Source organism: Pleurodeles waltl, chromosome 1_2 (assembly GCF_031143425.1).
Source record: "Pleurodeles waltl isolate 20211129_DDA chromosome 1_2, aPleWal1.hap1.20221129, whole genome shotgun sequence".
Taxonomy (NCBI): Eukaryota; Metazoa; Chordata; class Amphibia; order Caudata; family Salamandridae; genus Pleurodeles; species Pleurodeles waltl.
In genome coordinates, this window is record NC_090437.1 from 479,460,077 (window position 1) to 479,484,764 (window position 24,688).

The 24,688-nt window shown below is 44.9% G+C and overlaps 1 protein-coding gene across 4 annotated transcripts in view; it reads right to left on the reverse strand.

Moving 5' to 3' along the window:
• Positions 1-24,688, reverse strand: part of SEC24B (SEC24 homolog B, COPII coat complex component) — a 667,989-nt gene that overhangs the window by 163,847 nt on the left and 479,454 nt on the right. For all 4 annotated transcript variants that reach the window (XM_069241169.1, XM_069241160.1, XM_069241150.1 and 1 more), the window contains exon 19: positions 3,428-3,603. In XM_069241169.1, the coding sequence (XP_069097270.1) occupies positions 3,428-3,603 (176 nt within the window). The remainder of the gene's footprint in view (positions 1-3,427; positions 3,604-24,688) is intronic.

Here is a 24,688-nt window from a genome sequence, read left to right on the forward strand (position 1 = left end):
ATCCTACTGCAGAGCTGCTTATGGCACCTGGCATGCTCGACCAGCAGGATGCAGGAGGCCATCAGTCCCTGCAACCTCCCAGTCAACCTCACTGAAATCCAGCGCCAAGGCTGAAAGTTCGGCATCACAGACTGAATGACCTGGACTCTCTTACCCAGAGGAAAGGCATGAAGCCGAACTGTGTCCAGAATTGCTCTGAAAAGGGGGAGCGTCTGCAAAGGAGTCAGGCATGTCTAGGGCATGTTGACAGTGAACCCCAAAGATGACAGGAGGTTTGTTGTAGTCTGGAAGTGGTGGACAATTGCCTGGGGGGGTGGGAGGGACAACGGGGGGGCATACCTTCAAAAGCCAGTCACTGAGGTAGGGGAAGATTGGTACCTCTGGCACCGAAGGTGTGCTGCCACCACAGCCATCACTGTCCTGAACACCAGAGGGTGCTGGTGAGACCAAAGTGGAGCACAGCAAACCGAAAATGCTCCACACCTGAGGGAAGTTGTTGAGACCAAAGTGGAGCACAGCAAACTGAAAATGCTCCTCTTCCACCATGAACCACAGGTCAAGCTGATGGGCTGGCAGGATATGGAAAGTGGCATCCTGCAGGTCAAAAGCCACCATCCAGTCTCCAGGGTTGTGGACAAATCAGATCTGGGGGCAGGGTGAGCATTTTGAATTTTCCCTTACATAGACAGAGATTGAGAAGGCACTGATCTGAAATAGACCAAAGACATCTGTGCTTCTTGGTCACCAGAAAGTAGCAGGATTAAAACAATGTCATACATTTGGCTTTGGTACCCTCTTGATAGTCCCTTTGGCCAAAAGAGCTTGCACTTCCTGCCGCAAAATGGAGATATGGTCCTCTGTTAGTCATTAGGTGGACAGTGAATGTGCGGTGGGGACGGAAGGAAGGGTAAGGAATAGACATTGCAAACTATTTGAAGGATCCGCGTGTCCATTATGGCTGGCTAACCTGGATAGAATCAGTGGATTAAGCCTCCCACCTGGTGGCTGTGACCCTGTAAGGCACACTAAAGAGATTTGGCAGGTGGGGCTATCGGAGGAGTGGTGGACTGAGCGGAGCACTGAACATGGCCCTGGGGGCGGTATGCACCACAGCCTTTCCCGCAAAACTGCTGGCTTCCCTGCTGGAGAGGGATAGGCTGGCCGTAAGGAAAGCCTTGACAAAGCCACAAAAGGAACTATGGAATTGTTGCAGGTGAGGCTAGGTGGAGAGGCCAAGATAGCCAGTGGTCGTCCTACTCTCCTTTAAACATTCAAGGTCAGAATCTGCCTTGTCCCTGAACAAGGCCTGTAAGTCACAGAAGACTGGACATCGCCCAAGAACATAGTTGATCACAACCTCGCACGGTGACGAATGGCAGCACTGGTGCCTACAACTCGCCTAAAGGAGTTGGTGGTGTCCAAGTCACAAAAAATTGTGAACTTGGCAGCATCACAACCATCCTAATCGCTTGTGAAAGAACAGAATGAAGGCCCCTAGTATTACTGGGAGGACTTTTGCCACTGAATCCCAAAGGCGTCCAACAAACAGGAGGCATTAATTGATCGATGGGCAAAACTGGCTGAGGAGAATAAGCGTTTCCCAAAAGTCTTCGCGCTTTTTTATTCCTGTTGGGAGGAGTGGTACAGAAATTGTTCAGGTTGGTCTGGTTGGTGGAAACTTGCACCACAAGACTCTCCAGAACTTTAACAAAAAGGCAAGGTCACCTGAAGCAGGATGACGACACCTGGCAATCTGCCAGTTAACTGGAGGGCCAGAACAAGGCTAAGTCCAAGCACCTGGGAAGGTATCCATCAATGCTTTAGGAGAGGATCAGAAGCAGTTCGGCAGAGCTGCAGGACATCGGTCAAGACCATCATTATATATACTCCATGGTAGGGAGGTCCAGGACCTCTGGAGTCTATACTTAACCATGGCCAGGCTATGAGAAGTGACAAGGGTTGACTCGGAATGTATACTAGCCCACTAGCAAATACTCATACCAATTGCCATCGACATAGGGCTAGCGAACTTATCACCCTGGTTTCCTCCAACCTAAATCAGACCCCAAACATAAATCCAAGTGTTTGTGTGTATTCACAATGTCAAACTTTTCATTTCCCAAATTACAACACCGGTTCCTGGTCCTTGGGCCACAATATTGACCTTAGCCATTTCCATATTTACTTTAAGATGCCTCTCCGTGGAATATTTCTCAAAAAAATTCTGTCAAAAATAAATATGTAAAATGTATCAACATATAATCTGAACGGACTGCCACCACAGCACAGTTGTAACTCCTAAACCCTAAAATCAATGGATAAACACAAATGAGCCAGGAAGAGACAAAAATAGTGATTACAAATGTTTTTTACCAGAAAAAGAGAGGGACCAAGGTAAGAATAAGGGATAGCTGTGGTTAAATGTCAAAATGGAATAACTACCTGCTGTAAAAGCATTAATTACATAGCAGTGGAATGCTGCAACAGTAAGAAACCCATTTTACTTGCTTTAGTACAAGCTATCTGGCTAGAAAAAGGAGGTGCAACTACGAACATTTCACTTTCATTGTTTGTCTTGTATTAGCCAAGATGTTATATAAATAATTTTAGGTTTTGCTAAAATTATCAATATTTCATGTATAGGGGCTTTTGGCAGCCCTTTTCATCCATAGGTCGGTCATTCACCTTTTTCTTAAGCCCACTACAGTGTATATCATGGGGCTATGGGTCAGCACACTTTAGCCATTGCCTAACTTCACTGTGAGCGACAGCATTTCTCTCTTTCACAAAAAGTAAATCTGCACACAAAATAGCTCCAGTCAGTGGCAGGAATCACAATGGCAATGTGTACTTTTTGAGATTAAAACTTTTTTTTTTTTTAACTAGTGAAGGCCTGGCAACTCCTGGCAAAACCATGACAAAGCAAAATAATCACCTATGGCAGACCTGGTGGCTTTCACTGTTCTTTTTTTTACAAGGAGTCCTACTTTGTTGGGATACTTACGCATACCACATGGCAAGGCAAAAACATGAGCACTACAATTAACATAGCTACTATATGAAGTTTAGGTCTGCATCTTCAAACTTTACTCAAGTCAGAGATATTCTACCACAAACATAGCCTTGAAGAAATCATGTTATGCCAATGTGTACATGAAACCAATTCCAAATTTGGGGGCATTACACAAAACAAATTTTCAAGGTTATTAAAAAAGTCTGCAGTCCATCAGCCAAAGAAACAATTTCACACATATAATGACAAATGAACTACCCAGATGAAGAGAAAATGAGTCTGAGATTTGAGTACCCTTTATAAAGAAAAGTACATTTGGAATCATACCTGCTGATGCAAAGAAAATCAAATATCCTATCAAACTATGTAAGCTGTCATTTCATAAAACATAATATATATTCTACCATGGCATACCTGTTTCAGAAGAGCCAGGATATAAAGAGGAAACAGCTTCAGCGAGACGGGTGCTAGAAGGGTGGATTGCTGCTGGTGTGAAAGTGTTGAACTGTATGCTGATAAGGAATCCACAACAGCATTTAGCAGGGCATCTCTAGCATCAGATAAACTTGATGAAATTGAACGATCAACAGCTATGAATTCAAAAAGAGAAACAGAATTCATATGTCACATAGAAATCACAAGTTTGTGGTGCTATAAATAAAAATAAAATTTCACAGATGTACCTTGATTGGTTATTAATTATTAGGTAATTCTAACTTGTTGATACCTACTGACCATCATAACATAATGCTCCATTCTAATTGTAGACAAATCTAGTGTTTGCATTATAATTAAACCTACCCAGAAACTTGGTGTAAACAACAAAATTTCCTATGACAGTTAAACAATGTGTCAATGGAAAATATATTTGTCTGGTTATACAGGGTTAGGAAAGGAGAGAAAGTGCATGACAACTGCTGGCTTTGCAGAACAATAAGACAAGACATAACTGGCAAGTTCAGCAATCACTAACATGACTGCGCTCTAATCCAGCAGCTGCTATGCAATGTTGACATGCAAAAAGTATGGAGACAACTTGTTTTAATAGTAGAGAAAGGGATCCCAGCAAGGAATGAATTTACACTTAATATATGTGCTTGGGGAAAGAACTCTATAGGGGAAATAAAATATAAAAAGAAGACAATACTCTATCAATAAAATGAGTGGAAGTGGATATTGTGGCTATTACTGTAACACTTGTGTAATGGCGTGGCTTATGTTAAAGCATTACACATTCTTTCATCATGATTTGACCGTGTAATGCACAATACAAAATGCAGATACTTCTTAAGAAAATACCCTTATATCGGGTACTTTATGTAGCTTCTGATGGGTAATGACATATACACTACAACCTCTCAACAACTAATTCCCTACCTCCTGCAGCCCTGGAAATCCCCCAGAACAGCACCAGCTCTCCACTCACACTTGCCTTTCCCATTAGCAGTATCTCAGAATGTTTTATAGCAACACCTTAATAATACAAATAAATGTAGAAAGACAGGGAAAGGAAAGCTCCACCATCCTGCAGTGACCTGACCTTAGCATATTATCATCACGATTGTCTTAAGTGCATGGCTACTGGAAACGGGCTTCCCAAGCATATGCACAACAGCTGTTAGAAAACATGTGGATGGTACTTTTTCAATCTTCAGAAGAAAAGGTTTGGGATCTGTAACAAAGGAATAACTTTAAAAACTCAAGATCTAAATAGATCAGTTGTGGGCTTTACAGAAGATAATCGCAGAGGGTTAAGCTTTGAATTCTTAGTACATGTACCACTGTTGCTACTACTAGTTGTATGTGGCTGTAGCCGGAGTCTGTCTGTCTTCTGCAATGTTTCTTGCTAGCTATAATGTCCCTCTTGGAAAGTAAAAGTATTGTGTTACAGAGTAAAAGAAAACTGAAGGTCAAGCCAATGGGAGTTAGTTTAACACGAAGTTAATAGAGCCTATGTCTGGACTGGCATCCCTGAGGTCACCCCAGACTCTGCTTTGAAAATGTTTCAGAAGCCTCCTTTCGGGTGCTTGCAATATTACAACCGCAGTCATGTTGTCCTCACAGGTCACTCACTTGGAATCAAAACGCAGTGAAAAGTATTAAATAAGCTGAAACATTTGATGGTACACTTAATTCACACATTATTCACGTGCCTAAATGTTTATTTGTTTTATCCCTGGAGTTATCCCACAAAAATAACTACATCAAACAGCAAACTCCCAAAAGGAAATGTTACATTCCTTCAGTAACAATATTGTTAGAGGATACTTAATCTTAATGCAGATTCAACACCTTATGAATTTTCCTTCCAGGCATCAGACGTGTCCAGAAGGATTATGTTACTTAGCCGTTAAGTATCTGTTTGTGGCAGGTAGTGATGTAGACTCACATGCTCTGCGTACTCCTGCCATCTAGTACTGGGTCTGGATGTGTGCAAGTTGTTTTTCTTCTACAGTGTTTCATTTTATTATTTTTTTCCTCATTCATCCCAAGCACCAGGTCTTTTTTCTTCGCTTTTGTGATCGACCATCCTCCTTGACCAGGGGAGGGAGAGGCCTCCTTCTTTCTCTCTCAACAAGTCCACCTCACAATAAAAGTAGAAGTAGGGATTTCAAGAGACAGCAGGGAAGAAATAATAATCGGACAAAATGTATATGTTCACCAATTGTGCCTCCAACCAGGCTTTAAAAGGTAGCCAGAATTTCCTTGACTTAGTAATACCCATTACCGTGTCCATTTGAAATACATATTTCACTTGGTCCAACCACTCTTTATAGGAGGGAATAACCTTACCTACCCATTTCCTACAAATTTCTCTTCTAGCTAATAAAACAGCATAAAATAACCACTTCTGCATGTCCGCCCTTAAATTTACTATCTGTTCCAGTCTACCAAAAATAACTAATAGTGGGGTGATCTTAATCTCAACCCCCAATACATTAGACATCATATGCCTCACTGCTTCCCAAAAAAGTTGAATCCACGAACATTCAAAAAACATATGGACATCCGACGCCTTTTCCAAACCACACTTTCCACATTTGATCACCTCGCCTTTCCCCATCTTTGAAAGTCTGTAAGGAGAGAAAAAAGCTCTATGTAGTGTGAATATATGGTTTTGTCTAAACAGAGCAGGTTTGCCCACTTGATATAGAGTATGCATAGACACCTCCCAAACCTCCCCGAGCTGTATTTTTGGAAAAACGTCACCCCATAATTCTTTGGGCAGATTAAATTCACCATCCCCTGCCTCCACCATCTCCCAATACCACAACGCCACAACTTGTTTTGGGAGGGGATCTTCCAGAATCCTATCCTCTATCTGAAACTGCCAACCATTATTATCCTTAGCTATCCACCCTTTCAATTGAAGATTATCCTTAGCTATCCACCCTTTCAATTGAAGATATTTTAACCTTGACAAGGCCCCACCTGTTTTCTGCGAAATTTCCTCCCAAGACATTAAGTCCCCTTCCTTAACTAGCTCTCCCCAGAACTTAAACCCTGCCTTCTTGATTGGGATGGCCAATACATCCTTAAGACACTGGCGTACCTGTGAATCCCAGATAGGTGACCAATTGCTATAATAATCAATCCTGAGCAGAGACCTGACATTAAGCCATAATTGGGCAGCGTCCCACAGACGTTTTAACTTAATTTTTGGGAAGAATTTGGGATCCCTAAATTTAAACAAGTAATAGTTTAAACCCTCCTTTACTTATGCTAACATGGCCTTAAACATACATCCCATGTCTGTGGTATCTAAAGAAGAGCCCAAAATCCTAACATTTTAAAGTTGTAACACCCAACCATATAATTGCAAATCAGGTAATGCTGATCAACCCCTTTCCCTTTTCCTCCGCAGCTTTTTCCAAGAAATCCTCACTCCCTTCAGCGCCCAAAAAATGTTTTCTGTTTTAAAGCTTGCAACAAGATCTTCTCTTTTAGAGTATATGTCAGAAAGTTGATCAAAATCTTCCGAGGTGTCTTCCTGGCAGGGTCTCTCCTAAACGGGTCCCTATGTACCCTCTGCATGTCCGCCACAATCTCCCGTTCGGATTCTTCCAACTGTAGGGAGTTCTCAATAAGTGAGGCACAATATGTCTTAACATCGTTCCCCTCCACCCCCCCCAGTATATTTAGAATTCTCAAATTAGTTCTCCTTGCCGCATTCTCAATTCATTCCAACTTATCGTGTAATTCTTGCTCACAGTCTTTCGACTTCTGCAAATCCTGTTTAATCAGTGCTACATCTTCTTGTAGGGACTCCATTGATTCTTCCAGCAGCTGCGTTCTTTTCGCCAATAAGTCAAATTTATTTTCCAATATCTCACACATCTCCTTTATACCGGCCTGATTTGCCTCAGATACAGAGAAACACTTTTTGATCTTCCCACAAGCTTCGTGATCATCTCTTCCATGGGAGAGAGCCTAGCAGTCCCTCCCCCCTCCTCCATCCATGATGCCTGTGCGAAGCCCAACACATGATTATTATTTCCCATTAGAACAGGGGAGGGTTCACCAGTCTGATCCTCTTGTAAGTTAAAATCCACAGCAGACACCGAGCACTGATCTTTTTCCCCTCCACTATTCTCACCTACTTCCATTTCCACTCTCACTTCAGTCGGGACCACCTCCATCATCTTGCTTACAGGGGGCTGCACCCTTTCCTCTAGGACCATAAACCTCGTACTTTCGTCTGATGCCACTAATGGGAGGATTTTGAAGCAGGACCGCAACAAGGGGGGTTATTTCAGGCCTTACATTGACAGGGGGGTCCCCCTTTTGACAGGGTTCCCCCTTTTAACAAGCTTGGCACCAAAAAGCTTTTCCTGATGGGAGTTCTCTAACGGAGTCTCCTTTAACAAATCACTACTCACACCCCCACCCTCTCCAGTCTTACCTCCAAGGCTCACCTCTCGTGAAGGACCAGGTCTTTTTAAACTGCCTGGATTCTCCTCCCCAAGCCTCCTCCTGCCTCTACCTCTGCCTCTCACCAAGCCAGCTGCCTCCTCCGCTGCTTGAGCTACCTGGCTTCCCTTTTTCACGCTAGGAAGAAACGCTCAGTGTGCCTCTTCGTCGACTCAGCTTCTGAGACAGCAAGCTGCTTGTGCTGACTCTGCCGCTTTTCCTGCTACTGCCGCTGTTTCTCCCTCGAAGAGGGAAAACGCGCCACAGCCAAGCGCGTCCTTCGCAGCTCCAGAGCTGCGAGCTGCCAACGCACCGCACCAGCGGCATCGCTTGAATTCCCCTGATTCCCGGTAAGCCGGCACATGTGTGTTCTCCTCTCCTCACCCCCGGTCCGGTTCTCTTAGTTTGACGCTCCGTGGCCCGCGTCTATGCCGGCCACCATGTTCCCAGAGCTCTGACCTTGTTGGGATATACGAAGTTTCTTGAGTCATGAGGGAAAATGTTCTGTGTTATGCACATAGTCATCACCTCCACTGTTACATTTCATTCACACCCGACTGCAGGAAAATAATCTAAGTAGGTATCAGTAAAGAGATATTCATGCATAGGAAATTATAAGAAGGTACTGCAGCGGCCACAGGTGACTGGGAAGGAGGGCAGGGCATGAGAATCTACAGCACTATAAGCCACAAACAAATGGTTACGGCGTAATTAACATGCTCTGCATAGACTGTAACGCAGTGACCTCCATAAAGCGGTGGCTAATCTTTGGGTGTTTCAGTTGTTTGGTACGTAGCACTGCCTGTCCTACACTTGCTTACTGGTCTGCTTACACATCCACACAATAATGTTTAGTGAACGTTTGCGGATTAGACAATCTAGCTGCTTTAGAGATCTCAGCTATTAGTATATTGCCCAGGAAATCCATAGAAGCGCCTATCTTCCAAGTAGTGCGTGATCTAGTAGGTGTGGACAAAGTTATTAAGCTTTGGCATAACATGTTTGAATGCATTAAAAGCCTGATTTAGATAAAGGCTTTCCTTTGTGAGGGGGGCGAAAAAGCAACAAAGTTATTTGGTTTTACGAAACTCCCTTAGTTCTGTCAATTAATACATTAAAGCTCTTTTTTACATCTAGTGTATGAAGGGCCTTTTCCGCAACTAATTCAGGTTGTGGAAAGATAACAGGTAATTCAACTGATTCATTAAAGTGGTAAGTGGAAAGCACTTTTGGTAGAAATTCAGGGTTAATTGGAAGGACTACCCTGTTTTTGTGTAGGTGGAAAAAAGGTTCTTTCAAGGTTAATGACTGAAGCTCACTGACATGTCTAAGTAAAGTGGCAGCCGCAAAAAAAAATGCCACTTTCCAAGATATAAACTGGAGAGGGCAGATGTGCAACTGCTTGAATGGTAGACCCATAAGCCTGGCAAGTAAAACATTGAGATTCCAAGCCGGTCCACGAGGAATTTTAAGTGGAATTACTCATTTAAGGCCTTCCATAAATGCCTTAATAATAGGTATTTCAAACAAGGATACATGTTCTCTGTTTTGCAGGTAAGCAGCCACTGCAGCTAAAAGCAGATGTATTGAAGTGTAAGCTAGACCAGAGGTCTGCAAAAGGAGAAGATAGTATACAATGTTTTGAACAGTTGTATTAAATGGATCAATATGTTTACTGCGGCAGTAGAAAACAAATATTTTCCACTTAGTAGCGTAACACACTCTAGTTGTGGGTCTAGAAGCCTCCTTGAGAATGGCCATACATTCAAGTGGGAGATTATAGCCACATTCTATGACTTAGGGAGCCAAATCGCAAGATAAAGTTCCTTTGGATGCCTGATATTTCCTTGTTCTGTGTGAGAAGATCTAGGTTGAGGCAAACTTCCTGTGGGGCACTACAGAAAGATCGAGTAGTGTGGTGAACCACAGTTGTCAAGCTCAACCATAGGCAAATATCCGTGACCAGTTCATCCATACAGCATTGCCCTTGGATAGCAGGTGTGGGAGTCTGGAGGCGAAGTCTGGGCATTTTGTGTTGTCTGTGGTTTCGAACAGGTCTATGTGTGGAAACCTCCACCTGTGGAAGTATGGGGGGAGAATTTGAGGAGGGGAGGTCCCATTTGTGGACTTGTTCCTGCATCCTGCTCAGAAGGTCGGCAAAGTTGTTGTCCATCCTTGAGAGGTGTTCCAATAGCAGGTGGATGTTGTGATGTATTGCCCAGTGCCAAATGGTCTGAGTTAGGCATGATTACTGTACAGAATTTGTCCCCCTTGTTTTTGTAGATAAAACGTGGCTGTTGTGTTGCCCTTCCAGACCAAGACAACCTTGCCTGTGAGGTGAACTAGGAACGCCTTCAATGCTAGATGAATAGCACAAAGCTGTAGGTAGCTGATGTGTAGAACTTAGTGTTTGGAGTCCCAGAGTACCTGGACTGTGAGATCCTGCAGGTGAGCACCCCATCCTGTGAGGTATCCATCCACAGTGAGTATGATCTGGGGAACAGGGTCGATTAATTGCTGCCCCTTTAATAGGTTTTGTGTGTTCCATCACTGCATAAAGTGATGCGTGTGGCTGTCTACCAACACTAGATCTTGTAACTGAACCTGTGACTGAGACCACTGGCTTGCCAAACATTCCTGCAGCGGGTGCATATGTACTCTCGCATATGTAGATGCCATCATGCCTCAGAGTTGCTGAACTGTTCTGTGTTGACTGGGATGAAACTGTTGTAGTAGAATTGCAATGTTCTGAATCCTGGCTGCATTCCGATAGGCTAACCCCAGTTGTGTGCCGAGGATAGTCCCTAGATACAGCTGAAGGTTGAAAGTGCGACTTTTGTATGTTGATGGAAAACCCCAATTGATGCAGACGATGTAGAGTGGTCTGAGTGTGTACTGGCTTTGATGAGCTAGTCGTCCAAAGATGGGAAGACATGGCGTCTGTGCATGTGTGCGGCAACTACTGCTAGATATTTGGTGAACACATGAAGTGTGCTAGTGACTCTGAATGGGAGCACTTTGAATTGGTAATGTATTCCCTCTATAATGTACCTGAGGTATTTACGGTGAGCTGGATGGATTGAGATGTGAAAATAAGAGTCCTTAAGGTCTAGTGCAGACATAAAGTGGCCTGTTGTAGCAGAGGTATCACAGCCTGAAGAGTTACCATATGAAAGTATTCTTGTAGGATGTAATGATTTAGCAGCCTAAGGTCTAACGTAGGCTGAAGTGATCTGACTTTTTTTGGGAATCAGAAAGTATAGAGTATACTCCTGAACCTTGTGGTAGAATAGGGACAGGCTCCATGGCTCCTTTGCGCAGGAGAGTCTGTAGTTCTTGTTTTCACAAGTTTAGATGTTACCTGGATAGTCTGTGTTTGCGAGGTGGGATGTTTTGAGGTGTTTTGATGAGCACCAGACAATAACCATGCTGGATAATGTCCAACACCCACTGGTCTGTTGTTATGGTTTCCCGAGTGAAGAAGAAGTGTTGGAGACGTCCCTAACAGGTGTTAAATGGTTGTGGGGAACGAGAAGAGAATCAATGTTTTGTGGAAGAGGGTGTGGTGTGAGTGAAGGCACCCTTCCCCTAACCTTTTGAATTGGTTCCCCTATATGTGCCTCTCTAACATCCCCTTGAAGGGGAGGTTTGAGGCTGTTGGCTATAAGAGGAGGTGTAGAGGCATTTGTTGATGTTGTTTTGGTGCCGTGTTTCTATGTGGGACGCTGAAAGGAACCACAAAGAGTGGGAGTTTGAAGCGCCCCCATTGACTTGGCAACTTCTGTATCTTTGTTTCATTTTTTCCAATGTTTGATCCACCCGAGGACCAACCAGATGATGTTGGTCAAACAGGGCATTCAAGAGCATCACAGCACCTCTGGCTTAAAGTCAGATATATGTAGCCAAGCATGTATACACAACAGTATGCTTGTATTTATGATATGATCATGGCAGTTGTGTCCGCTGCATCGGAGGCACACCTGATCGAATAATTTGAGATTAACTTACCCTCCTGGACAATTTGGTAGCCTCTTTCCGTGTACTCCTCAGAAAGATGTTGGAGGGGTTCCTCCATTTCATCCCAATGGGCCCTGTCATAGCTCACCAACAATTCTTGGGAGTTAGGGATTTGCAGTGGTTGGCTGCCATGCTTTGCTTTTCTCCAAGGCATCAATGAGTTTAGAATGCTTATCGGGTTGAGGGGAATCTGCTGATGTTTGAGAATTAGCCCTCTTACGGGCATTAGATATCACCAGTGAGTCAGGGGGCTCATAATTTAGGGTGGGTCTGAGGGCTTTGTATTTTTATCTACTATTGGTGTAATAATATATGCACACACTGGATCTTTAAAGAGTTCATCAGAGTGGCTGCCCTAGTGGTAGATGAAAGTGTCTCATAGAGAAAGCCATCCTCCATGGGGTCTTTGTGCAAGGTGACCCTGTGATATGCAGCTAATCTAGCTATAAGTTCCTGGAAGGATGTAGCATCCAAAATCACTAAGAGTGATGTGGTGAAGAATGTGGTGGTGGTGAGGGAGGTGGAGGAGGTGGTGGAGGTGAAGGAGAGGGAGGTAAAGGTGACTGTACAGGACTAGTTGCAATGTATTTTTTCTTAGGAGGTCTAGGTAGGTCAATAGCCTCCTCAAAAGAAAGTAGGCGCTTCAATGGAGTAGGTGCTGACTAGATTGCGCCTTTGCAAAAATTCGACCAGTAGAATATGTAGCTTTTTCTGTTTCAGATTGAGCCTTTCCTTCATGGTCTTCAGAACTGGCTCTGGTGCCAAAATGGAAGGTTTCAGTGCCAAACTAGGTCTTTGTTTTGGTGCCAAAGTGGTCGGAGCTGAATTGGTCAAAGCGAAGGTGCTCAGAGCCGATGAGGTAGATAGTTAGCATGGCAGCAAGGCTGGTCGGCTCAGTGTAGGAGCAGAAAGTTTTGGCTTTGCTTTCGGTGCTGAGGGCGGGGCATTCTTTGCGGATGGTCTGTGCCTACCATAGCCTGTTGGCAGTGGTGGCCCATGAACCGTAGTTTTGGATAACCAAGTGTTTTGTTGATGGGTTGGACAGAGGCATAAGTACTCACTGCACGCTGTCCGGAAGGAAAGATGGTCATTGTGGTCGGGAGACAAAGCACAGGCCGCAAACCTGACGGAGTTCGGTGTGCAGGTATTTCACGTGGCAGCTGGGACACAAACTAAATGGAACTATACAGAGTAATGGCACACAAGTGATATTTCACTCTAAGTAGATCAAATGTTAACCTTGCATCAGTCAAAGTAATCTACACACTGTATCTATCTGGAAAAACACCAAACATTTTATCCTATATACATTTATTGATCCTATTAATCATTATCCTTATATACATTTGTTGATCCTATTAATCATTCTGAAATCCACAAAATTATATGAACTGTATACAAACAAATATCACTCTATTCCAAAGCCTATATATAGTCATAAATCCAAAAAGAAATACAATTCAGTATCAATTTCATAGTTCATAATCAAACCCAAATTTGATCTAATTGACACAACTGTCTAAACCCAACAAAAAACTCCCAACTCGCTTTTCCGTCGTCAACACGTGTTTCATCCGGGGGAGTACCCCTAGGATTTCCTCAGGACTTTCTTGTCAAATACAGATTCATCAAAGACTTCCTTACTAGCTCAGTTGTACCTAATTTCTTAAAATGCTCCAATGCACCTCTTGATTCCCGAAGTATATTCAATTAACTTGTTTGTTTGAGTTCATTCTAGATCTTGTCTCCACGTATTTTCTTATCGATTTCCTCTGTTGCAGTGTTTCAATACCAGCGAGTGCGCTTCCAAATAACTGAACACAAACTAAATGGAGTCTGTTCCATTAACAACACATTATTGGTTGACCCTGATGAGATTAGAAAAGGCCTGATTGGGCAAGGCCAGAAGCCCATGAATGGAGAACGTTGAATTAACGGGTGACAATTTTCTTCTTTTTTCGAAGGGCAAGGGTGAAACGTGAACGAAAACAACACCAACGTGTATAGAGGTCAACAACGGACCAAAGGGAGTTTGAGAACTGTCTCAAACTGGAGTGCTAAAGAGAATGTCCAAACCCGTTGGCAGAGAGAAAGCAATCTAACAATGGAGTTGATGCCCACGCACATATCACAGAGAAGAGGAGTTGCTTTCCCTCATGACTTGAGAAACTTCTTCGAAGAAAAACAACTTGCACACATCGGGACCCAACACTAGAGGCAAGAGTATGCAAATCATGTGTATCTACAGCCACACATGCCATTGAACATGATTTTCCCGAGTAATATCTCTCCCACACCACCAAGTGGTGCCATGCCGCTTTACCTGAGGCTCTGGATATTATGACAATGGAGTCTACTAAGAGCCAACCAGTGCGCTGCTGGCTTCAGATCTTGGTACTTCTTCCACAATCAATTGGTATGAGTGGAGATAACAGTGAGAAATACAGCACATAACATGTTTGCAAACCTTGGAAACTTAAGACACTAATTCAAGTGGGAGGAGTGACAGCAGTGAAGAAACTTCAGGAAGATTACATTTTTGAGGAAGGTAAGTAACTTTTTTTCTGTTGAATACATCTTACCACATATTCATCACTATTTGAATGAGCCCCAAAGTAATGCTTCCATTTGATGTTGGACGAGTAGTGCTAGTTAATCACTAAAATCATGCAACACAGCTTGGGCAAAGTACCTTTGTTTCGTGGTCATAGTTTGAGGTTGTAGAACGTATATAAATCGCTTAACATGGCGCTCGACTTAGATGCCAATTATACACACGCTTAACTTGTTGGAGTACTCTCCGTATGTTCTACTAACTGGATAATCTATTATTATATAAATTTTGTAATACCACATTTAGATAAGAGACTTATTATAAGAGTCACTGTGGCTTAATCTATATAATCATGCAGTCTCTATATCAGGCGAGTTTGACTTATAATGTTGTACTCAACTCTGCACGCTTTATCAAGTAGACTTTTCTCATCACAATACAGATTGCTTAGGTCACTGCATGGATGCTTACACTGCGTAGCTTTTGAGGTCTGGTATTCTTTTTTTTAGCTTTAGAGACTAGTAAGCCAGTTTTAATGGCTTATTTTATGTGCATGGGTGGAGGCTTAGATACATGTTAAGAGATTTCGCATTTATGGAGACAATTATCTCCACATTGTGAAATGGAGATTGTCCAATTCTATGGTTCATCTTTAAGATTTGTTTCACAATGATTTAGATTTTACAAGAGTTGAAATTTTCTTTTAATACATGTATTGTGCTGGGGTTTGGTCGGATGCCCTGAGGAATAGGTAATGTACTGAATTCTTTCTGGGCACATATTGGTGGGCATTATGATACATACAGTTTTAGTTATATTAAAGTTTCTGTTTGACAAGATACAGTCGATTTACTCTGATATTGTTTTAGGTAGCTGCCACAAATTTACTATCCAGGGGTCGCTTTAATCTTTTAGTTTATGTTTGAGCACAGGTGGATGAAAATATTGGCCGGGGTCTGTTTTTTACTGGTGACTGTTTTTTTCATTATTGATTAACACATCTCTTCACGTATTTCCTTGGTTTTTCTTTCCATCTGATTCTGTGGGTTGATAATTCCTTTTAAATTATTGATCTAATATGCTGTGCATTTTAACACATATAGATTGTACTTCCATAACTGGTGGTGGGAATGATTGTGCTCCTTTGGTAATTAGATTGCCTCTGTTTGATTGTAGACCTTACGAAGTCGATGGTGTACAGCCACTGAGACAAAACACGTGTTGGCTTTATAGGCATTTGGAACTACTAGGGTGCAAGATTACAAGAAGCCCCTTTCAATTTATGCTGAGGATTACAATAAAGAACTTTGATCAATTTGGAGTTTATTTTAGACTTTGAAAGTTGGGTTGCTCGGGGTTTGGTTGTTTTTTTGATAAACTGAAAATGTTACTTACCCTGTAAGCATCTGTTTGTGGCATAGAGTGCTCTAGATTCACATGCTTTGTATGTTCCTGCCATCTAGTGTTGGATTTGAAGTGTTGCAAGTTGTTTTTCTTTGAAGAAGTATTTTCGAGTCTCAGGATCTTCTTCTTGGTAACACTGCATGGCATGGGCATCGACTCCTTTGTTAGATTGTTTTCCCGCAGGCGGGTGGAGAAAAGGAGTGTAGAGATAATACATAGAAAGAGATGTCCATGCAAATGTATCTGCGTATGTACAAGTATATACAATTATAATGCAACTGAAACTGCCACAGGCATCCGGGGAGGATGGAGGATGCATGTGAATCTACAGCACTGCATGCCACGAACAGATGCCTACTGAGTATGTAACATTTTCCGCTCGATGGCATGTGTGGCTGTAGATACACATGCTCTGCATAGACTGTGTTCTCAATACTGCTTGGCCTACACTGGCATTCTGACGTGCAAATACATCTACACAATAATGTTTTGTAAATGTATGTGCTGTAGACCATGTAGCTGCTTTACAAATGTCAGCTATGGGTACGTTTCCAAGGAAAGCCATAGTGGCTCCCTTCTTCCTGATAGTGTGCTCTGGGAGTGACAGGAAGTTGTTTTGCTTTTGCAAAACAAGTCTGAATACACGCCTGGGCATACCTTCCCCATTTATGGCAACTGTAGCACCACTAAAGGATGATGGATGGAGTGCTGAAACATTTCAAACACTCCCCCCTAGTCACAGATGTGGGAACGGTATGCCCATACGTGGGTCCTGCGCTCACTGTGCCACTGGATTCAAGCTAGCTTGGCTAATGATGAAGGGTGATACCCTGAAACCGGTCCCAGGATGCATGTTTCCGGTTCAAGGAGGACATGGCCTGGCAGTTCGGGCTGGACTGTTTCCATGAGGAATAGGGTCAAGACAGATTTGCAGATGGTTGAGTCCAAACTGGGGTGGCATGGTGTGGCAAAGGGGCCTCTTAGTGAAGTCCAGGCAGTGGCTAGAAGCCCGGCTCTCTAGAGGTAGCTGTGGATGAGCAGCCAAGGCTTAACTAGGAGACATGCAAAGCTTATGCAATGCCACTGTAATCACATAGCACTTACACACATGAAAGAAAACACTCAGTTGGACAAAAATAAAGGTACTTTATTTTTGGAACAAATCACCACAAAATACAAGAAAAGGTAACCTACACCCTTAGGAGGTAAGTAATACACTAAATATATACTCTAGTAATCAGAAACAGGCATAGAAAAGGTTATACTAAAACATGGAATGCGAATAATGTACTCCCACCTAGGTAAGTAAAATGTGTAGGGGGGAGCTGGGAGTACTAGAAAACCACAGAGGTAAGTAACACAGTACCCTCCAGCAACCAGGGATGCAGGAGTAAAACACTGGATTTTCCCCAAACCACCCACAAGGAGGGAAAGAAGACACCCAGACAAGACTGCAAGAAAAGCAGTGGTGGATTCCTGAAGAAAGAAGACCTGTGGAGAGAGGGGACCAAGTCCAACAGTCACAGTTGAGTCCAGGAGGAATAGAGGCTACTACCCACCCAGCTGTGGATGCAGGAGTTGGTCGACGGTGATGAAGAACAGGTCAGCACTGCAGCCCTGGAGCCAGAGAAGAGTTCCTGATGGATGCATGTAAGGAAATGCCTCCTTGGCATGGTTACACCCTGACTTTTTGCCTTTGCTGATGCCAAGTTATGATTTGAAAGTGTGCTGAGGCCTGCTAACCAGGCCCCAGCACCAGTGTTCTTTCCCTAAAACTGTACCTTTGTCTCCACAATTGGCACAACCCTGGCATCCAGGTAAGTCCCTTGTAACTGGTACCCCTGGTACCAAGGGCCCTGATGCCAGGGAAGGTCTCTAAGGGCTGCAGCATGTCTTATGCCACCCTGGGGACCACTCACTCACCACATACACATTGCTTGCCAGCTTGTGTGTGCTGGTGGGGAGAAAATGACTAGGTCGAGATGGCATTCCCATCAGAGTGCCATGCCAACCTCACACTGCCTATGGCATAGATAAGTCACCCCTCTAGCAGGCCTTACAGCCCTAAGGCAGGGTGCACTATACCACAGGTGAGGGTATAGGTGCCTGAGCACTATGCCCCTACAGTGTCTAAGCAAAACCTTAGACATTGTAAGTGCAGGGTAGCCATAAGATTATATGGTCTGGGAGTCTGTCATACACGAACACCACAGCACCATAATGGCTACACTGAAAACGGTGAAGTTTGGTATCAAACTTCTCAGCACAAAAAATGCACACTGATGCCAGTGTACATTGTATTGTGAAATACACCCAGAGGGCATCTTAGAGATGCCCCCTGAAAATATAACCGACTACCAGTGTGGGCTGACTAGCTTTTGCCAGCCTGCCACACACCAGACATGTTGCTACCACATGGGGAGAGTGCCTTTGTCACTCTGTGGCCAGGAACAAAGCCTGCACTGGGTGGAGGTGCTTCTCACCTCCCCCTGCGGGAACTTTAACACCTGGCGGTGAGCCTCAAAGGCTCACTCCCTTTGTTACAGCGCCACAGGGCATCCCAGCTAGTGGAGATGCCCGCCCCTCCGGCCACTGCCCCCACTTTTGGCGGCAAGGCTGGAGGAGATAATGAGGAAAACAAGGAGGAGTCACTGGCCGGTCAGGACAACCCCTAAGGTGTCCTGAGCTGAGGTGACTGACTTTTAGAAATCCTCCATCTTGTAGATGGAGGATTGCACCAATAGGATTAGGGATGTGCCCCCCTCCCCACAGGGAGGAGGCACAAAGAGGGTGTAGCCACCCTCAGGGCCAGTAGCCATTGGCAACTGCCCTCCCAGACCTAAACACCCCCCTAAATTGAGTATTTAGGGGCTCCCAGAACCGAGGAAGATAGATTCCTGCAACCTGAAGATGAAGAAGGACTGCTGACCTGAAGCCCTGCAGAGAAGACGGAGACACCAACTGCTTTGGCCCCAGCCCTACCAACCTGTCTCCCCACTTCAAGAAAAACTGCAACAGCGACGCATCCCACAGGGTCCAGCGACCTCTGAAGCCTCAGAGGACTACCCTGCATCTAAAAGGACCAAGAAGCTCCGAGAACAGCGTCCCTGTTCAACAAACCTGCAACTTTGCAACAAAGAAGCAACTTTTAAAGACCACACGTTTCCCGCCGGAAGCGTGAGACTTTCCACTCTGCACCCGATGCCCCCAGCTCGACATGCGGAAAACTAACTCTACAGGGAGGACTCCCCGGCGACTGCGAGCCCGTGAGTAGCCAGAGTTGACCCCCCTGAACCGCCACAGCGACGCCTGCAGAGGAAATCCAGAGGCTCCGCGAGTGCCTGCTTCAAGGAACCCGACGCCTGGAAGACACACGGCACCCGCAGCCCCCAGGACCTGAAGGAACCAAACTCCAGTGCAGGAGCGACCCCCAGGCGACCCTCTGCCTAGCCCAGGTGGTGGCTACCCCGAGGAGCCCCCCGTGCCTGCCTGCATCGTTGAAGAGACCCCCGGGTCTCCCCATTGATTCCTATTGCAAAACTGACGCCTGTTTGCACTCTGCACCCGGCCGCCCCTGTGCCGCTGAGGGTGTACTTTCTGTGCCTGCTTGTGTCCCCCCCGGTGCCCTACAAAACCCCCCTGGTCTGCCCTCCGAAGTCGCGGGTACCTCCCTGCTGGCAGACTGGAACCGGGGCACCCCTATTTCCATTGAAGCCTAAGTGTTTTGGGCACCACTTTGACCTCTGCCCCTTACCGGCCCTGAGCTGCTGGTGTGGTAACTTTGGGGTTGCCCTGAACCCCCAACGGTGGGCTACCTTGGACCCAACTTTGAACCCTGTAGGTGTTTTACTTACCTGTGAACTTAACATTTACTTACCTCCCCCAGGAACTGTTGATTTTTGCACTGTGTCCACTTTTACAATAGCTTATTGCCATTTTTGCCAAAACTGTACATGCTATTGTGATAATTCAAACTTCCTAAGATACCTGAGTGAAATACCTTTCACTTAAAGTATTGTTTGTAAATCTTGAACCTGTGGTTCTTAAAATAAACTAAGAAAATATATTTTTCTATATAAAAACCTATTGGCCTGGAATTGTCTTTGAGTGTGTGTTCCCAGGAGGGGGAGGCACAGGGGACTCACAGAAAGTCCACAGGAGCAGAGGCAGCACCCACAGGATGGGGGCACATGAGTCGTAGAAGAAGCCCACAAAGCACTACAAAAGAGGATCCCACGCCACAGGAGAACCACTCAGGAGGCTGTGCTTTGCAGGATGGAGTGCTGGGGCTGGAGCTATACGTCGCCTTAAGATCCCTTGGAGGAGATGCAAACAAGCCTTAGCAGCTGCAAGAACCGCAGTGCATTAGTGTAGTGTCCTGCGTGGGAAGGCAAAGGCTTACCTGCACCAAAGTTGGACAGCTGGCAGAGAGGACCAAGAGGACTACTCCGGACCACCAGCTATGATGCAGGATCCACACAGCTCAAGATTAGAGGAGATCCACGCAGCTCGTCGTCGCGCGCTGTAGGTGCCTGTGGTTCCAGGGCAGTGACTCCTTCACTCCGAGGGAAATTCCTCCTTCTTCTTGTGCAGGCTGAAGAGTTGTAGTCTTCCGAGGATGCCCGGCTGGGGAAATGTTGCAAAGCTGGCAGGAGACATGGAAACAAAGTTGCAGAAGAGTCTTCTTCATTGAAGCAGCATATGTCGGTTCCTGGTGGGTCCAGTCGTGGTTCCAGTGGCCAGAAGCAGAGGTTGCAGTGGAGTTCTGCTGGAATCTGAAGACCCACCCAAGAGAGAGACCGTAAATAGCCCTGAAAGGGGGGACTGGTCACCTAACCAGGTAAGCACCTATCAGGAGGGGCTCTGATGTCACCTGCCTGGCCTGGCCACACAGATGCTCCTAGCGTTCCATGTCAACCTTGGAAACAAAATGGCAGAACCCAGGGACCCTCTGGACGAGCTCTGGGCACCACCCCTGGGGTGGTGATGGACAGGGGAGTGGTCACTCCCCTTTCGATTGTCCAGTTTCTCACCAGAGCAGAGACTGGGGGTCCCTGGACTGGTGTGAACTGGTTTATGCATGTAGGGCACCAAATGTGCCCCTCAAAGCAATCCAGTGGCTTGGGAAGGCTAACCCTCGTAAGCCAGTCACATCTATTTCCAAATGGAGAGGGTGTTATTTCCCTCTCCCCAAGAAAATCCTTTGTTCTGCCTTCCTGGGCTTGATCAGATCAAGCAGCAGGAGGAGGGCAGAAACCTGCCTGAGGGGTGGCAGCATCCCAGAAAACCCTGTAAGACTGGAGGTAGCAATGCTGGGGGGCCTCTAAGAAGCCCCCAGAGTGCATGGAATCATACTTCTAATACTTGCAACAGTACTGGGTTATGATTCTGACATGTCTGATACAAACATGTCCAGGTTTGGAGTTACCATTATGTAGCTGGACAAAGGTAGCGACCTATGTCCAGTACACGCGTAAAATGGTGTCCCCACACTCACAAAGTCCAGGAAAATGGATCTGGAGTTTGTGGGGGCACCTCTGCTAGTGTAGGGGTTCCCTCACACATACAGGTGCCTGCACCCTGCCCTCTGGGCTGAGAGGGCCTACCATAGGGGTGACTTATAGCGGCCTGGTGTAGTGACCTGTAGAGAAAACGGGTTCATGCACCAGTTTCACTCAGGCTGCAATGGCAGGCTTGCAGAACCCCTTGCATTGGCTTCTTATGGGTGGCATAATAAGTGCTGCAGCCCGTAGGGATCCCTTGGAACCCCAAAGCCCTGGTTACCTAGGTACCATATGCTAGGGACTTACATTGGGGGACCAATATGCCAACTGTGGGAAGAAAAAGGTACAATTTGGAGGAGAGAGAGGAAAACTACTGGGGTCCGGGTTAGCAGGAACCCAGTAGACAAAGTCAAACATACTGACAACAGGCAGAAAACGGGGGTAATCATGCAAAGAAAGAGTGTACTTTCCTACACATGGTGAGCAAAAGAATGATGGATTATACCCAGATATGTGACAGGGTGAGTGTATGAAAAGTTTCAGCACTCTGTCCATCATCCTTTTGTGTTGCTGGAGCAGCAATGAGCTCCAGACAGTAGCCATGTTGGACAATGGATAGGACCTATTGGTCCAAACTGATGTTGGTCCATTATGTATAGAAATCTTGACGTCATCTCCTGACAGATGTGAAATGGGGTGTGGGTAGGTGTAGATAGTCATTGTGTAACTGTTGAGGTAGAGGAGAAAGTGGTGGTGGTCTTACCTCTACCTCTTGTGCAGTTACCTCTATAGGTGCCTCTATAGAATCCTCTAGAGTAGGAGCTAGAAGGCTGTCTGGCCTGAGATGTACAGGCCTCTGAGGTAGTTGGTTTGCAATCACCTTGAAATGTGGAACGACGAAAAGTACCTTTTTGTGAGGAAGATAGTAAATCACTCTGGGCCTTTGCAGCATCTGTGTCTTTCTTCAGCTTCTCAAGGGTGGAGTCCACTTGAGGACCAAAATGCTCCTTATCTAAGGGCATATTCAGAACTGCTTGTTGTACCTCAGGTTTAAAACCTGAGCACCTAAGCCAGACATGTCTCCTAACTAAAACAGCAGTGTTGATACTGCGTGCAGCAGTGTTCGTGGCGTCAAGGTCACATCTGATGGCATTATTACTAATTGTCTGCCTTTCAGTGACAATTTGTTGTCACCCTTTATGGAGTTCATGTGAAAATATTGGAGGAGCTCCTCCATTTCATCCCAGGGAGCCCTATCATGTCTGGCAAGAAAAACTTGTGAGTTGACGATACACCAGTGATTACCTACGGCATCAATCTTTTTACTCTCCTTATCTGGGGGAGGAGAGTCCCCTGTGGCTTGGCTATTGGCCCGCTTACATGTGGTAGTAGCCACAATAGAATCTAATGGGACCTGAGATCATATATATGGAAAATGTCACTTACCCAGTGTACATCTGTTCGTGGCATGAGACACTGCAGATTCACATGCTTTGCACATCCCGCCATCTAGTGTTGGGCTCGGAGTGTTACAAGTTGTTTTTCTTCGAAGAAGTCTTTTCATGTCACGAGATCGAGGGACTCCTCCCTTTTCGGCTCCATTGCACATGGGCGTCGACTCCATCTTAGATTGTTTTCCCCGCAGAGGGTGAGGTAGGAGTTGTGTATTATAGTAATAGTGCCCATGCAATGGAGGAAATATGTATGTACATAATGTGGTTTAAAGTGATATATTTACAAATTTACAAATGTTCAAGATCAACTTCGAAACGGCTACAGGCTCCCGGGGAGGTGGGTGGGCGCATGCGAATCTGCAGCGTCTCATGCCACAAACAGATGTACACTGGGTAAGTGACATTTTCTGTTTGATGGCATGTGTAGCTGCAGATACACATGCTTTGCATAGACTAGTAAGCAGTTATCTCCCCAAAAGCGGTGGTTCAGCCTGTAGGAGTTGAAGTTGTTTGAAATAAAGTTCGTAGTACTGCTTGTCCTACTGTGGCTTGTTGTGTTGTTAACACATCCACGCAGTAATGTTTGGTGAATATATAAAGCGTAGACCATGTGGCTGCCTTACATATTTCAGTCATTGGAATGTTTCCTAGAAAGGCCATAGTAGCACCTTTCTTCCTAGTTGAATGTGCCTTTGGTGTTATAGGCAGTTCTCTTTTTGCTTTGAGATAACAGGTTTGAATACATTTAACTATCCATCTGGCAATGCCTTGTTTGGATATTGGATTTCCTGTATGAGGTTTTTGAAAAGCAACAAACAGTTGTTTTGTTTTCCGTATTTGTTTTGTTCTATTAATGTAATACATTAAAGCTCTTTTGATGTCTAATGTATGTAGTGCTCTTTCAGGTACAGAATCTGGTTCTGGAAAGAACACTGGTAGTTCTACTGTTTGATTTAAGTGAAACGGTGATATGACTTTTAGTAAGAACTTTGGATTAGTTCGTAAAACTACTTTATGCTTGTGTATCTGAATGAAAATGTCACTTACCCAGTGTACATCTGTTCGTGGCATCAGTCGCTGAGATTCACATGGTATGCATGAGCTCGCCATCTGGTGTTGGGTCGGAGTGTTACAAGTTGTTTTTCTTCGAAGAAGTGTTTTCGAGTCACGGGACCGAGTGACTCCACCTTCTGTGCTCATTGCGCATGGGCGTCGACTCCATCTTCGATTGTTTTCCCCGCAGAGGGTGAGGTAGGAGTTGTACTATAGTAATAGTGCCCGCGCAATGAAAAATGTAAGTATGTACCTATTAAAGGATTAAGTAATATATACAAATGTACAAAATTGAAGGTAACTTCTGAACTGCTACAGGCTTCCGGGGAGGTGGGTGGGTCCATGTGAATCTCAGCGACTGATGCCACGAACAGATGTACACTGGGTAAGTGACATTTTCAGTTCGATGGCATCTGTCGCTGTAGATACACATGGTATGCATAGACTAGTAAGCAGTTAGTTCCCCATAAGCGGTGGTTTAGCCTGTAGGAGTAGAAGTTGTCTGAAATAGAGTTCTTAATACAGCTTGACCTACTGTAGCTTGTTGTGCGGATAGCACATCTATACAGTAGTGTTTGGTGAATGTGTGAGGCGTAGACCAAGTGGCTGCCTTACATATTTCCTGCATTGGGATGTTTCCTAAAAAGGCCATTGAAGCACCTTTTTTCCTTGTTGAATGTGCCCTGGGAGTAATGGGCAGTTGTCTTTTTGCTTTAAGGTAGCAGATTTGGATGCATTTAACTATCCATCTGGCTATACCTTGTTTTGATATTGGGTT